The sequence below is a fragment of the Caenorhabditis remanei genome, chromosome III (assembly GCF_010183535.1).
Source record: "Caenorhabditis remanei strain PX506 chromosome III, whole genome shotgun sequence".
In the NCBI taxonomy this organism is placed as follows: Eukaryota; Metazoa; Nematoda; class Chromadorea; order Rhabditida; family Rhabditidae; genus Caenorhabditis; species Caenorhabditis remanei.
This window is the reverse complement of record NC_071330.1, coordinates 9,179,461-9,192,256: the sequence shown is the minus strand read 5'-3', so window position 1 is coordinate 9,192,256 and position 12,796 is coordinate 9,179,461. Positions and strand designations below refer to the sequence as shown.

Below are 12,796 nucleotides of genomic sequence, written 5' to 3'. Positions count from 1 at the left end.
GACTCTTTTAGAAAAAAAAGAAGCTAAAACATAGAGAAGAGACCTCCAAAAGTTGATTGGCTTTCTGTTAAGTGGGTCGCCAGAAAGCTCATTTTCGAAGTGCCAATTCAGAAGGTTTCCACGAAGAAAAGAATGAGTGAGTACTACCGTAGAATGATGGTGTCACGTGATGACGTCACAAAGTAAAAGACAATTTTTTGGAAAAACGGAGAATGAGTCGTCCTCTACCAATTCAATTTAAAGAACTTCTTCTTCATCGTTTTTTTATTCGTTGAAGAAGAAGGAGTGAATTGAATTCGTTCTATTTTAGGAAACCTGAAGAACAAACTTTCGAAAATTTACGCAGTTTGTACGGCTTCTTGTAGTAATTGAAGGAGGACAAATGGACCAAAAGGAGAATAAAGAAGCCATATAAGGATACATATTCGTAAAGTTGTGTCTGAAGTTTTGAAAGTGTTCCGTTTCGGATCAAGATTAGGAGTGAAAGTGAAAAACAAAGAAATCCTTTCGGTGACCTTCAAAGAGCACTTTACTTCTGAGCCCCCAAGCATTTTCTTTATTTTTCTAGTGTCATCTTTGATCAAAGTGCTTCTTCTTATTCTTCTTTCTCCTTTTACTGTTACTCACTTTCCGAAAAAAAAACTAATTTATCTATTTTCTATCTGTTTTTTTTTCCTTCAATACAACTGAAAATAGATGACAGAAATTCTGCAAAAAGAACAATTTTAGATCCGCATTGGAATTGACACTCTCTTTTTTTTCTACTCCTGCCTACCGACAAAAACTTGTTTTTCTGAATTTAGAACCGGAAAAGAGAGAGAGATATATGTTCGAAGTTCTGCTGAAAATGCATCACTGATTTACTTGAAACCAGAGAGAGAACAAACTCATTTTTTATGGGTCTTAGAAGAACGAGAATTCATTGATCATGGAATTTGTAAAGACGAAAGTGTCATTTGAGTTCTTTCGAGGATATATTAAGAAACGGAATGGTCAATCTGAGAGTCATCAAGAAAGTGTGAATCGTTTTGAAGTACTGTAGGAATACGGTAACGACATGCATAAGATTAGGAAATGATCGGGAGAATACACGGACTCTGCTTGTAACCATTGAATAGAGTAAAGAAAATAAGTCTAGAATACATCACTTTTTGACTCAATTACATGTTTCACATGAGTTTTTTCAGATGTTTACAACAAAAAATAATAATTCTTGATTCCTTGTTTTCCGATAAGTGAATGTAATTATGAAATCACTGCTGTCTAGAATGATACATTTTCAAAAACAGCTGAAATAACATATCCCAATATCCCAATATATTTCAGCACTTGTGATGGTGCTCAACGCCCAATACACTTCTGAGTTACAAGAAGTTGAAGACGAGAAACGTGGAGGAGCCCGTGCAATGCTCCACAAACGTGGCGGAGCTCGAGCATTCTCTTCTGACGTCGGAGATGATTTCAAACGAGGCGGTGGACGCGCTTTCTATGATGAAAAGAGAGGCGGTGCCCGTGCGTTTTTGACTGAAATGAAACGTGGCGGAGCTCGAGCATTCCAAGGTTTCAATGAGGAGAAACGAGGTGGAGCTCGTGCTTTTATGATGGACAAACGCGGCGGAGGAAGAGCATTCAGTGATATGATGAAACGTGGTGGAGCCCGTGCATTCTTGGATAACCAGAAGAGAGACGAAGACTGGGTTATTCAACCATTCAATGGAGAAGACGATCGTCTTGGTGTGTTCTAAACTATGAATCTCTCTCTCTTACTTCTTCTACTTCTTCTTCTGTTTCCTTCTTCTACTTCACTGCTTCTACCCTTCCAATCACTACAAATTTCGGTGTGTTTTCCCTCTGTTTGTCGTCAATTTTTGTGTTGTTATTGTCATTTTTGTACGTCAATTAGTAAAGTCCATGTCGATTTTCTGAGAAAAAGTTTAGTTTAGAAAAAAAGGAAAGTGTGTGTCTGTTTAACGAATTCAGAAAATATAGGAAATTTATGGTAATTTTCAAGAAGACGAAAGTGAATTTGTACTGATGATTGAGCTTCTAGAGACTCATGTCGACTTAGATTCTTACTTTCGGATAAAAAGTTCATTTCTAGAATCAATTCAACAAGTCATAATAAAATCATAACTGAGAATCGAGAGAAAAAGACGAATCCTCAAAAAATAAATTTTCGACAGAACTTTTTTCAGTTAACCTCACCCTATGTATGCTTGATTATGTTGTCATTTGTCTATTTTCTCCTTCCAGGACTCATAATAATTTCCTTTTTTTCAGAAAAACGTGGCGGTGGTCGTTCGTTCCCTGTCAAACCAGGAAGGCTAGATGCTTAAAGACGTCTTCTTTCCAATCAACTATCTGAAATTTATCTGAAATTTCTCTCTTCTGTCCTCTCATTTTTCTCTTCAGTTCTATCAAAATTCATTTAATAAAAAGTGTTGAGTTGCAAAGGGTGAATTGCATTAAACTGGGACAAAAAAAAACAACAATATAATCATGGAAAGAGAATAAAAAATCACGGAGCAAAGTAATGGTTTCCAGAAGTGAATGGAGGCACGGGTGATTCACAGTTGACTTCCGATTTTTGAACACGAACTGAAATTGGACTGATGTAGGGATTTGGCTTTAAAGTAAGTACTTACTGTTGATTGGATTCATGAAGTAGCCTTTTCCAGATCGATAGAATTCATATTCAGATGCCACAGCTACACAATCAACATCTCTTCTAAGACGACTGAAACATACGTGAGGAGTTAAACATCGGGAAACCTGGAATCAGAATAATAGTCTAACAGTAGAACTGTAGAAAACAAGCCTTCATTGTCCAATGTTCATCATTAATCGCTCCCATACATCTATCAAAATCTTCCAGATACTCAGTGTTCGTTTTGTTCAAAACTTCCGATTTCAAACTTGTGAATGACTCGATTCGGGTTTGCCATTGTCTGGAAACAAGAGTTTTTTTGTTGATATTTCTGACAGGAATGTCTAAAAATATCTCACTTATTAAGCATATCAGCTAATGGAGACATATTGATTGGAGTTGGAGATGGAACAGTATTATGAGAATGACGGAGATGATAGAAATGAGCTTGACGGCATGGAATTCTTGTTTGAACATAACCGAAACGATGGATTCCTGTTTCATGCATATTTACACTATCCACGCGACCTGAAATTTTTTGTTAAGTTTAAATAGTGTTCCTTTTTTTTAATTATATTTCCTATTGAAAATTACGCACTCGCATTAACAACGACACGAGTTTTCATTCTCCACACATTACAATTCATTTTATTTTTCGAATTTCTCAGAAACTCGAAATTGAAATTCGCCAAACTTTGATCTTCTTGTCGATTTGGAGGAACGAATTGGACGTCACGATGTTCGAAAAGAAGTGATCCAGCTTGTGGATGTTCGGCAAATAGATTCTAGAAAAGAAATATCTATAAACTTTTCGGTTTTCTGAAAACTCACTCTCAAAATCTGTAAATTGTCTCCAGGTGACACTGTAGATGGATCCAAAGGAAGTAGGAAATCGTCAATATCAGAGAAAACGACAATATCAGCCCATGGTTTGACAAAGAACAAACAGTTGACATGAGATTCTTCGATTCCTCTCGAAAGAACTAACCCATTTGGATTTGTATCTGACATAATAGGCCATTTAGGCCAATGTCTGATTATAACAATTCCTTTTCTTTCGTATTCTTGAAGAATTCGATACGTGGCACTTGAAGCTGATTGAACAGGAACCACTACTTTAGTTGCTCCCATTGCAAGCCACAACTCGATTCCAGTTACAAGGATTTCCCAATCTGTGTAGATGTACATTGGTGCCATGCATACAACCATATCGTGACGTGCTTCTCTGGAATTCTCTCTTCTTGTAAAAACATAATTTCTTAATCAAATACCTCAATGGCGCTTCTGGTGTAACCAACATCGCATCTTCAACATTTGGTGTCGTACTTATTCTGAAAAAACAAGAATTTGGAACTGAAAAGTTGAAAACCTACTTGAATTCTTTCATTGCATGAACGTCCAAATCACATTCTGCAATATGTCCCGCCCACGAACAAATGTCAGATGAAGCACGTTTTCCACGATGAATTCGTTGAACTGTTGCTCTGGTGACTGAAAGAAATACAGTTATTTGACAGCAACAGTTCACAACATAATTTTTTTTTGTTCAATTGTTCAAAACGATCTAAAAATAATTAGAATGACTCACTCAAATACCGATTATTAGCTTGAATCGAAAAGCAATAAAGAGGATGTTCAATTCTTCCATCCCCCAAAAAGTGAATGACTGCAAATCGTCCATCTACATTCTGTTCCCGTTCGTCTCTCCAAAAACTACCAAGAATTATTTGACGAGTGTCTGAGACAAAAGTTATCTCATTCAAATATGATGCTGGAATGACTCACTAATATCTTTTCGAAGAAATGTATCTCCAATATTCTTCATTGCCCACATGTTAATTGTTCGTGTATACCAAGCAAAGCCGCAGAGAAATGCGAAAATTATTAAAGATATTCGAAATGTCTGAAAGAAAAATAAGAATTTATAAGAGAACGTTTGTGAAAGAAGTTTCATCTCACTACTGAGTACAATTTGATTGTGAAATAAAATATAGTCATCATTTTTGAAATAGTTCCTGAGAATGAAAAGTGTTCATCATGAATGTTGGACTAGCTAATTGTTTTCAAAGCACACTTTAAACAGAGAATCCATCTGAATTCTTTCCACTCAAATAAACTTAGTCAATTCTATTTGAATCACATGAGTTTGTATCAAACTGTCTTACCCAATCTCCAATTGTACTTGCCCTTTGATTACTACACATTCTTAGTTTTCTCTGCAAAGTTGACAGTGTTCGTAACACTGTCCTTTGCATTTCCTGAAAACAAATTTCATTTTTTGCTTTCAGAAAAAAAACCAAATTCAATCAATACTTCAAAAACGAAAAAGGGAAATAATGTGTGTTGGATGGAAAGAAGTGGGTGAGGAGAGTTTGTATTCCAAAAAGAGGTCGGAGATATCTATCTGGTCCGATTTAGTGCTGAACGATCCGCCGAACTTCTTCTTCCTTCCGAGACAAGATACGATTAAAATGAAAGATTGTAACTGAAGAAGTGAATTGAAATGAGACATTCATTGGCTACAACTGAGACAGAAACAAGGAATCACTTATAAGAAACATGGAATTCAGAAAAACTGAACGGGTATTAAAGACTTGTGTGTTCTCTAAAACTTTTAATGACCGAAAAATGGATTTTAATTGATTATTCAAGGTAAATACTGTCACATCACACACGATTATCCAATATAACTCCCGATTCTCTCAGAATTTTTGATGCAGATTCTGAAGATGGAGTATCGGACATCCGGACAAGAAACCATCATATCCCGGTATCCTAAAAGAACTAACTGTTCCATTTCGTCATCTACAAGATTCACTTTCTCTTTTTCTCTTCTCAATCCGATCCTTTTTAACTTTTGACCTCCCGCTCTTTTTTCTCTCTGTATATGTGCAAATCGCGTGTCCATGTGCTTCTCAAATTGAGTTGCTTCTTCTCTCTTTCTTATTTTCTCTATCGAGACAATTGAAGAATGAAAATACTTTACTTTTCTGAATTTCCAAGAAAACTGATTCACTAGTCTTGTTCCTCGTCTCAATTACAGTTCTTTTTTTATAAATATGGTTAGCATCTCTCTCGTCTGCCAGTCTAAACTTTGTAGAAAACTCTTCACTTTTCAAAGTGCCATGCAATGAAGTACTCCTCAGAATCCACCTGTCTGCAGCTTCAAATCTTTTGACGTTTCAGTTCTCCGCTGAACTGAATGAGTTTTTAAAGGGAGAACGAGAATGGTAGTATTTTCAACAAAAAACTCCAGATATTTGAACCAAATGATCGTATCGTCTGACTCTCCTGATTCTTCAAGTCTTCAAATATCTATTTTCTTAAACCGAAGTCTCAAACTCACCAAAACTTCTGTTCTCGATCTTTATATTTTTGGGAGTTTCATTTGTTTCAAATTCCTCTAAATTCTCATCCCTTTCTTCTACAACAAATCCGAATTCTGAGCGACTGACCAAGTCAACGATGCTAAGAAGGAAACGTCGTCGTCGCGCATTTCCGGGCGGCCCTTGGGGACTTGTTGGTGTCGTTTCGAAGAGGCACTTTTGAGTCCCGACGTCTTCTTATTCTTCTACCAACAACGCCTTCTTTTCCTCCTTCTTGTTGTCGTCTATCAATCCGGCGGGAGCCTAAACATGCTCTCTCTATCTCTTTCTCCCTCTATGTTACTTTCTTTATACCAACTTTTTCTCTGCCAAAGATAAACCACAACACAAACGGATACACGCAAATGTCTTCCCATTGCCTAGCTCTCCTCTCTATTTTTCTTCCATATACTCTTTGTTACCCTCTCTTTTTCAACTTTTAGCTTCTTTCCTCTTGTTTTTTCAAATCTTTGAAACCGATCAGTATAGTAGTGATGTTCAGAACTCTTCTCAAAATGTTTAGGTACAGTTTTAAAGTCTTGAAATGTATATTTCTTTCCCTCGTTCATAATTTAGGATTCAGATTCATTTGAATCTCATCTGAAGTCTAATCAAAATTCGAACATCATCATCATTTTGTTTGTTAAAATACCTTCTAAGTCATTCACTTTCCTCCAACTATTTCTGCTTTCAGAACCGTTTCCTCCCGTTCCCAAATGGCAGTCAAATAGATATTTATCAATTGAAAATGAGAGACGAAGTCAGATCATTCTGTCTGAAAGTCACCACTTTTGTCAGAACAGTAAGCATTTCAGACTACTCAATTCTATCCAAACTACCTTCATTTCAGGCTACAATATTTACAATAACTCATGTTGGATTATGTTTTCTGGTGGCTCTGTATGCAGTTGCTGGAGCATTTATGTTCCAAGCAGTCGAATATCCATACGAGTTGGGATTACAGGGAAAAGTGAAAAATGCATCGTTGAAGGTATTGTTTCGGGTTTAGATGGACACAGATAATTTCAAAGTTTCAGGTGGTCGATGACATCTATAGATTCATAAATAAGAAGAGTGTAATTGAAGAAACTGCAGTGAAGAATGAATCACAATGGGCATTGAAAGAATTCGAAATGCTTTTGGTTCATGCGATGAATTTTGAAGGTTACGATGAGCATGATGAAGAACGGCCGACATTTCAATGGACGTTCTCTGGAGCTCTTTTGTATTCAATCACTGTATTCACAACTATCGGTTTGTTGTCATTTCTAACAAATAGACTGGTCGGAATAGAGTGGGATCCTGAACGGAACTGGAAACTCTATGATATTACTAATGTTTTGAAGCTGACAGAATATTATATTACTTTTATACCATGGTGCTGAAGTTAATATAGAATTTGGTTGAGATGTGCTTCAGACTGATTTTTCGGTGCTCCACATAATCATAACTTTTATAAACCAATACTTTCCGTGAGCAGAACTCCGGCCAAGTAGTCTTAAACCTCATGATTCTCTGAAAGTTCCATTCTAATTCTAATATACTGGTTTTCTAACACAAGCAGATTGTGTGAATATTGTAACGGGAGCTGTGCCGAGAGATTTCATCTAGGTTTGCTCCGGGACAGTCTAAATTCAAGATTTGTTTGAATATTTGATTTCATTTATTCAAATTTGAGACATTTTTCATCTCTCTCTTCTTTCCACTTTTATTCTCTTCATAATCTGTCTTATTTGTCTTCTAGAAGAGTGTTTATTGTGACTCCCTTGAGAACTTTTCCGATTCCTCTTCCTTTCTCATTTTTTTTTCTTTTTCGGCATGCCAATAACTTTCTATATTTAGCTTTTTTGAACATCAGAAAAACAAGAAAAATGTCAATTTCTGATAATTTTGATCTCAGAATCTGTAAAAAAGGAAGATTAAGCAATGTTCTAAAAACAAAATACGTCACGAATTCCCTTGAGATTCTAAAGAACACGAGCTGAGAAAATGTTCGAGTGGGAAACATTTTGAGTGAGAATTGATGAGAGAAAACGGAAAAATGAGAAAAGAAAATTGTCTTGGGACCAATGAATTTCACAAAATGAACAAAGATTTTACTATGGGAAAAGAGAAAAGTTTAGAATTTAAAATTCCTACGAAGACAAGAATGAACTTCAGGATACGGTCACATCTGCCCAAAAACTGATACAGGTCGACTGCTCACAATACTTTATTCTGTTCTCGGAATTCCATTGATGCTTCTTTGTTTGGCAAATATTGCAGAGACACTTGCTCAGGTAAACATATTATTTTTTTCTTGATTATTTCTGTAATTATCATTTCAGGTATTCACTTACATATATTTCAAACTATGTTGTGCTTACTGTCGTTGGCAAAAGAATAGACGACGTGTCCGACGGGCGGCTCTAAGCTTTCGCTATCATCCGAATGCAGCTGTGAATGTTCGAAGAGTTCAAAGTTCTCGAAGTGCTCAAAGGCATAATACAGTACGACGACACGCATCATTAAATCGATCAAGAACGAGAAGTAATGATACAAAATCAGTTCGAAGTTTTAATAGGTCAGTTATGAATTCCGATGGAATCTTCCAGTCTAAGCCAATCAATTTTAGATACGAAACAACAAATACTCAGCCATCATCTCAACCTCCTCGATTCGATACAATGTCACTTCCCGGTCGACGAAAAATCAGTACTCAAAGTAGAAGTCCGAATGGAACAATGTCGAAACTTCCGAATTTTCCACAGGCGAAAAGGTAAAGCTTTTGATTCAGTTTTTTGAGTTTCGTATTTGTTTCTATCATTTTTCAGAAGTTTCAGAGGAACACATCTACAAAAATCAAATACAGCAATTAATATGGAACAGTTGTATACTGATGAGAAGAGAAATCGAAGAGGAAGGCATGCAGTCAGTGAAAGTCCGGCTAGAGAATATAAAGGTCAGTGGTGAAGTTTATTTTGAGAAAATAGTAATATTCAAACTTCAGGAGGGCTCCTTGTCCGTGCTCAACATCAACCAGATGAAGGCGTTGTTGATCTGAAAGCATACGGTGGATCAGCTGCTGCATTCCATGATTTAGTAACCAGAAAACAACGGAAAGATGATGCAGTTCCAAATGTGATCATTTCAAGAACCAGAGATGAAGATGTCAAATCAGATCCAGAGAAAACAGAAGAAACAAGCGTATGTTTTTTGGATTTTGGATTTAAAATTCAGATTACTTTTTGCAAAATGGGACATGATCCAACTCATCAAAAGTTAATGATTTCAGATGTCACTAACTGATGACGAAGATATTCAAAAGCCACCGAGAAGGAACAATTCAGCAAGAGAATTGAGAGAAAAAGAAATGATGATGATGCATTCAATGACACATAAACAGCCGAGTATGGATAGTAGTACTTCGAGAAGAATGAGAGATATTGATGGAAGAAGTTATCGATCGGATAGATCAGAAAGATCTGATGAAATGTCGTTGCACTCTTTGAGAAGAAATGTTCGTTTTTATTCGAGTCGAATTGGACTTGAATTCATTTTTCAGGGCCATCGAGCTCACGAAAAAATGCCGGTCAGTGTTGGAATCTGCATAGTTTTTGCATTCATATCAGGTGGAGCTTGGCTGTTCGCGTGGTGGGAGAACTGGAATGGATTCGACGGAGCCTACTATTGCTTCATCACTTTGAGGTAACTAAAACGGCTTTTCGACTACAAATTGGTTTATTTTCAGTACGATTGGATTCGGAGATATAGTACCAGGTCAAGCATTGGACGAAGGAAGTCAAGAGAAACTGGTTGTTTGTGCCCTTTATCTTCTTTTTGGAATGGCTCTTATCGGTGAGTTTTCCGAGCTTTATTTGAAATTTGAAAACTTTTTTCAGCCATGTGTTTCAAATTAATGCAAGATGATGTTGTACAAAAAGCCAGATGGCTTGGGCAAAAAATTGGAATTCTCGGTGTGTTTTTTTCTCCGAGAGAAACTTACTTTTATGCATCTGCCTTATTCTGTTCCAGCTTTATGTGTTGTCCACTATAATTTCAGCTCGGCCGTTCGAACTGTCTCGTGAAATAGCTAAACACGCCATTTTCCTATTCGGATATTCAATATCAAGTACTCGCTTTTCTTTTGTTTTTCTTTGTTCTGTTATGCATTAAACATTGTATTTTTTCAGTTCGAGATGAATCATCAGAATCAGAATCAGATTTTGAAGATGATATGATAGAAGAAGATGAAGAAGATATGAGTGAAGAGAGGAACGATCAGGTATATGTGAGTAGATTAGAAATCAAAAAGAACTTTCGACTTACCTCTCGACTCAATTAGAAATTATTTTAGGATAAACGGACAATTTCATCTGGATCTTCGAAGCAGAATGATGAATACATTCATCCGAGGAAATATCATCATCATCGTAGATAGCCTCTCCTGTTTCCATTAACGAAACAAAAACATTCTTCTTTTTTCATTTCGAATTTTCAAATCATTGACCAGAGGGTTTTCAAACGGGACTATTCTTTTCAAATTTATTCAGCTTTCTTTTCATTGATATCTTTGTTCACTATTTTAGTTCACTCATCTCTTTTCTATTATGGTTCTCTCTGTCTTTTTTTCAATAAACATTTTCCAATTAATTTTGATTTTCTAATAAATTAATTTCATAAAAATCACAATTAGTGGGATTCCTTATAAATACATAAAAACCACATCAATAAAATAATATTCTCGAAGAATAGAAAAGCGAGTAAAGTGTAGATAATGCTAGTTTTGTGATTGCCACAGTAGTCGCAGAACGATTCGATACATGAATATTTCTCTGGTTTCTTCGAAAACTGATGAACACTCAGTATCTCTGGATCCCTTATTTTCACCTTTCTCACAGGTTTCTCTTCTCTTTTTTTCATTCTAAAGTTCTCGATTGTTTGAATTGTAAACGAAGGATCTTCCCGTAGGACTCTTTGAATCTTTTTCCATGCAACTTTTGTTATCCAGTTCTTGTCATATTCGGAAGATTTTGAGAATTCATCGAGACGATTCAGAAGACGAATCATTCGGAAACGACATCCAAGAAGGAGAAGTTCAGTGAAGTAGAAGCCTGAAAACAAGAAGAAAGAAGTTTGAAACTTTATTTATCATTTCTAGCCTCAGCTTGTTGGAGAAACGAAACGAATGCTATTGTTTCTTATCCCTGTAGGATATCTTTAACGAACGTCATAAGCTAACATCAAAAATACAACAAAAGACGAAAGTGTTCCGCTAATCCTTATCATAAACATTCTTGCAAACGAACTTTTTTCTAATAAGATGAACTTTTTTACTAATCTGTTTGATCTTCTCATTTTCAAGAGAAACTAACGTGATATCCGTTTGTGTGGAGGATTGAGAACTCGAAGCATTTCAAAAAACACAGCAGGATCCACATCAGATAACTTCAATGTAACATCTTCATTTCTATTAAAAGCATCGTAAAGAACTTCCGATTGAAGAATTATTGCCTGCATATAGATGAATTGATTGTTGAAATTGAAACAAGTAATCTCACCTCCATATTGAGAAATACTTTCTGATCTCCAATGACTACAATTATTCCATTTTGATCGACTGATTCATTTTCAGATGGTCCAATATATACATCTCCATGAAGTTTATTTACTCGAAAAGTGACTTCAATTGATTCCCAATCAGGATCAACAATCTCGTATTCATCTCCTTTTTTCTCGTTGAATGGGAATATTTCAGTTCTTTCGTAATGACAGAAGTGCTCGTCTTTGAACCAAATCTTCACAGATGCATGATATTCGATTTCTGGTGTCTCTTTGAAACAAGCTACTATATGGAAGGTTTTGTCTTCAACAAAGAAAAACCTGAAAGTGATTTCTTGTTGAAAAATAAGTATATCTCAACTCACCATAGATAGTTTGCCACATATGTATACTGTGGATTCGTGTCTCTTGTAATCGTTAGATTCTTCTCTAAATAAGCATCTTCCCATACTCGATACACATCATTCATCGTCTGAAATAATGAAAAAAGTGAGTGAAAGATGTATAGATGAGGAGAAAATGAGTATAAGAAGAACAAGGATTAACGAAATATTCGGTTGCTATTAGCGACAAATAACCTGAGAAATTGATGAAAGAGATGAGAGAGAAACGAGATATTATCAAGGGACTATCAGGAGAAGAAGAAGAGGAAATGTTATTGAGTATGGAGTATTCTGATAATTGTTTTTCTCTGTGATTTTGGTTTTTTAGAACGATACGAAAGGAAATGGAAGATAGAAGGAAAGTGTCAATTGAATATATCGGCAGGATTGAATCATAAACAACAGAAGAAAACAAAACAAAACAATATTCAGAGAGATTTTATTTTTATGATGTAAGTATATTTGTTCAGAAAGTGAAAAAAAGTATGTACTAGCAATCGTTGACTTGGAACAAAACTATTTCATTTCATTTTTGATCATCAAATACAAAAACAAAAAAAAAGATGAAACCATAATATAGTGGTGCCTAATCAGAACTGTCCGAAATAGAACTAGTACAAATCAAAACTGCGCCCGAATCAGAACAGAAATGATTGAAAAACTTAAACAGATATGATTTGGTTATCCGTATTATATGAGTTCTCAAGCTTTTAAGGCAATTTCGAATTCCAGCAGATTTTTTGGAATAAAAATAAATTAGAAAAGTGATATCCCGAATTGTGTTTCTTGTTTCATATCTGAATTTTCAGAGTTCAGGTATTTTTCTTCACGGAAAGAAAATTGAATTTCGTGCTCTTCAA

At 35.6% G+C, this 12,796-nt stretch overlaps 4 protein-coding genes across 4 annotated transcripts; 2 read left to right on the top strand and 2 right to left on the bottom strand.

The window, feature by feature from the left end:
* Nucleotides 1-1,334: 1,334 nt before the first annotated feature.
* Nucleotides 1,335-1,745, top strand: GCK72_010214 (uncharacterized protein; the record flags this gene model as incomplete). The annotated part of the gene is made up of 1 exon (XM_003104088.2): nucleotides 1,335-1,745. One exon carries the CDS (start codon nucleotides 1,335-1,337, stop codon nucleotides 1,743-1,745), a length of 411 nt encoding a protein of 136 aa, XP_003104136.2.
* Nucleotides 1,746-2,518: 773 nt separating this feature from the next.
* On the bottom strand, nucleotides 2,519-4,481 carry GCK72_010213 (uncharacterized protein; the record flags this gene model as incomplete). Its single annotated transcript, XM_053727746.1, has 10 exons — nucleotides 2,519-2,598; nucleotides 2,646-2,737; nucleotides 2,880-2,948; nucleotides 3,007-3,175; nucleotides 3,246-3,432; nucleotides 3,479-3,872; nucleotides 3,919-3,978; nucleotides 4,021-4,138; nucleotides 4,236-4,385; nucleotides 4,433-4,481. The coding sequence occupies 10 exons, from the start codon at nucleotides 4,479-4,481 to the stop codon at nucleotides 2,519-2,521; spliced, it is 1,368 nt and encodes a 455-aa protein (XP_053587323.1).
* Nucleotides 4,482-6,760: 2,279 nt separating this feature from the next.
* On the top strand, nucleotides 6,761-10,432 carry GCK72_010212 (uncharacterized protein; the record flags this gene model as incomplete). The annotated part of the gene is made up of 14 exons (XM_053727745.1): nucleotides 6,761-6,814; nucleotides 6,863-7,003; nucleotides 7,050-7,266; nucleotides 8,173-8,291; nucleotides 8,340-8,575; nucleotides 8,627-8,770; nucleotides 8,826-8,953; nucleotides 9,002-9,198; nucleotides 9,287-9,511; nucleotides 9,557-9,699; nucleotides 9,743-9,849; nucleotides 9,894-9,968; nucleotides 10,185-10,276; nucleotides 10,349-10,432. 14 exons carry the CDS (start codon nucleotides 6,761-6,763, stop codon nucleotides 10,430-10,432), a joined length of 1,962 nt encoding a protein of 653 aa, XP_053587322.1.
* Nucleotides 10,433-10,683: 251 nt separating this feature from the next.
* On the bottom strand, nucleotides 10,684-12,022 carry GCK72_010211 (uncharacterized protein; the record flags this gene model as incomplete). The annotated part of the gene is made up of 4 exons (XM_003104012.2): nucleotides 10,684-11,105; nucleotides 11,367-11,505; nucleotides 11,553-11,874; nucleotides 11,919-12,022. 4 exons carry the CDS (start codon nucleotides 12,020-12,022, stop codon nucleotides 10,684-10,686), a joined length of 987 nt encoding a protein of 328 aa, XP_003104060.2.
* Nucleotides 12,023-12,796: the final 774 nt, after the last annotated feature.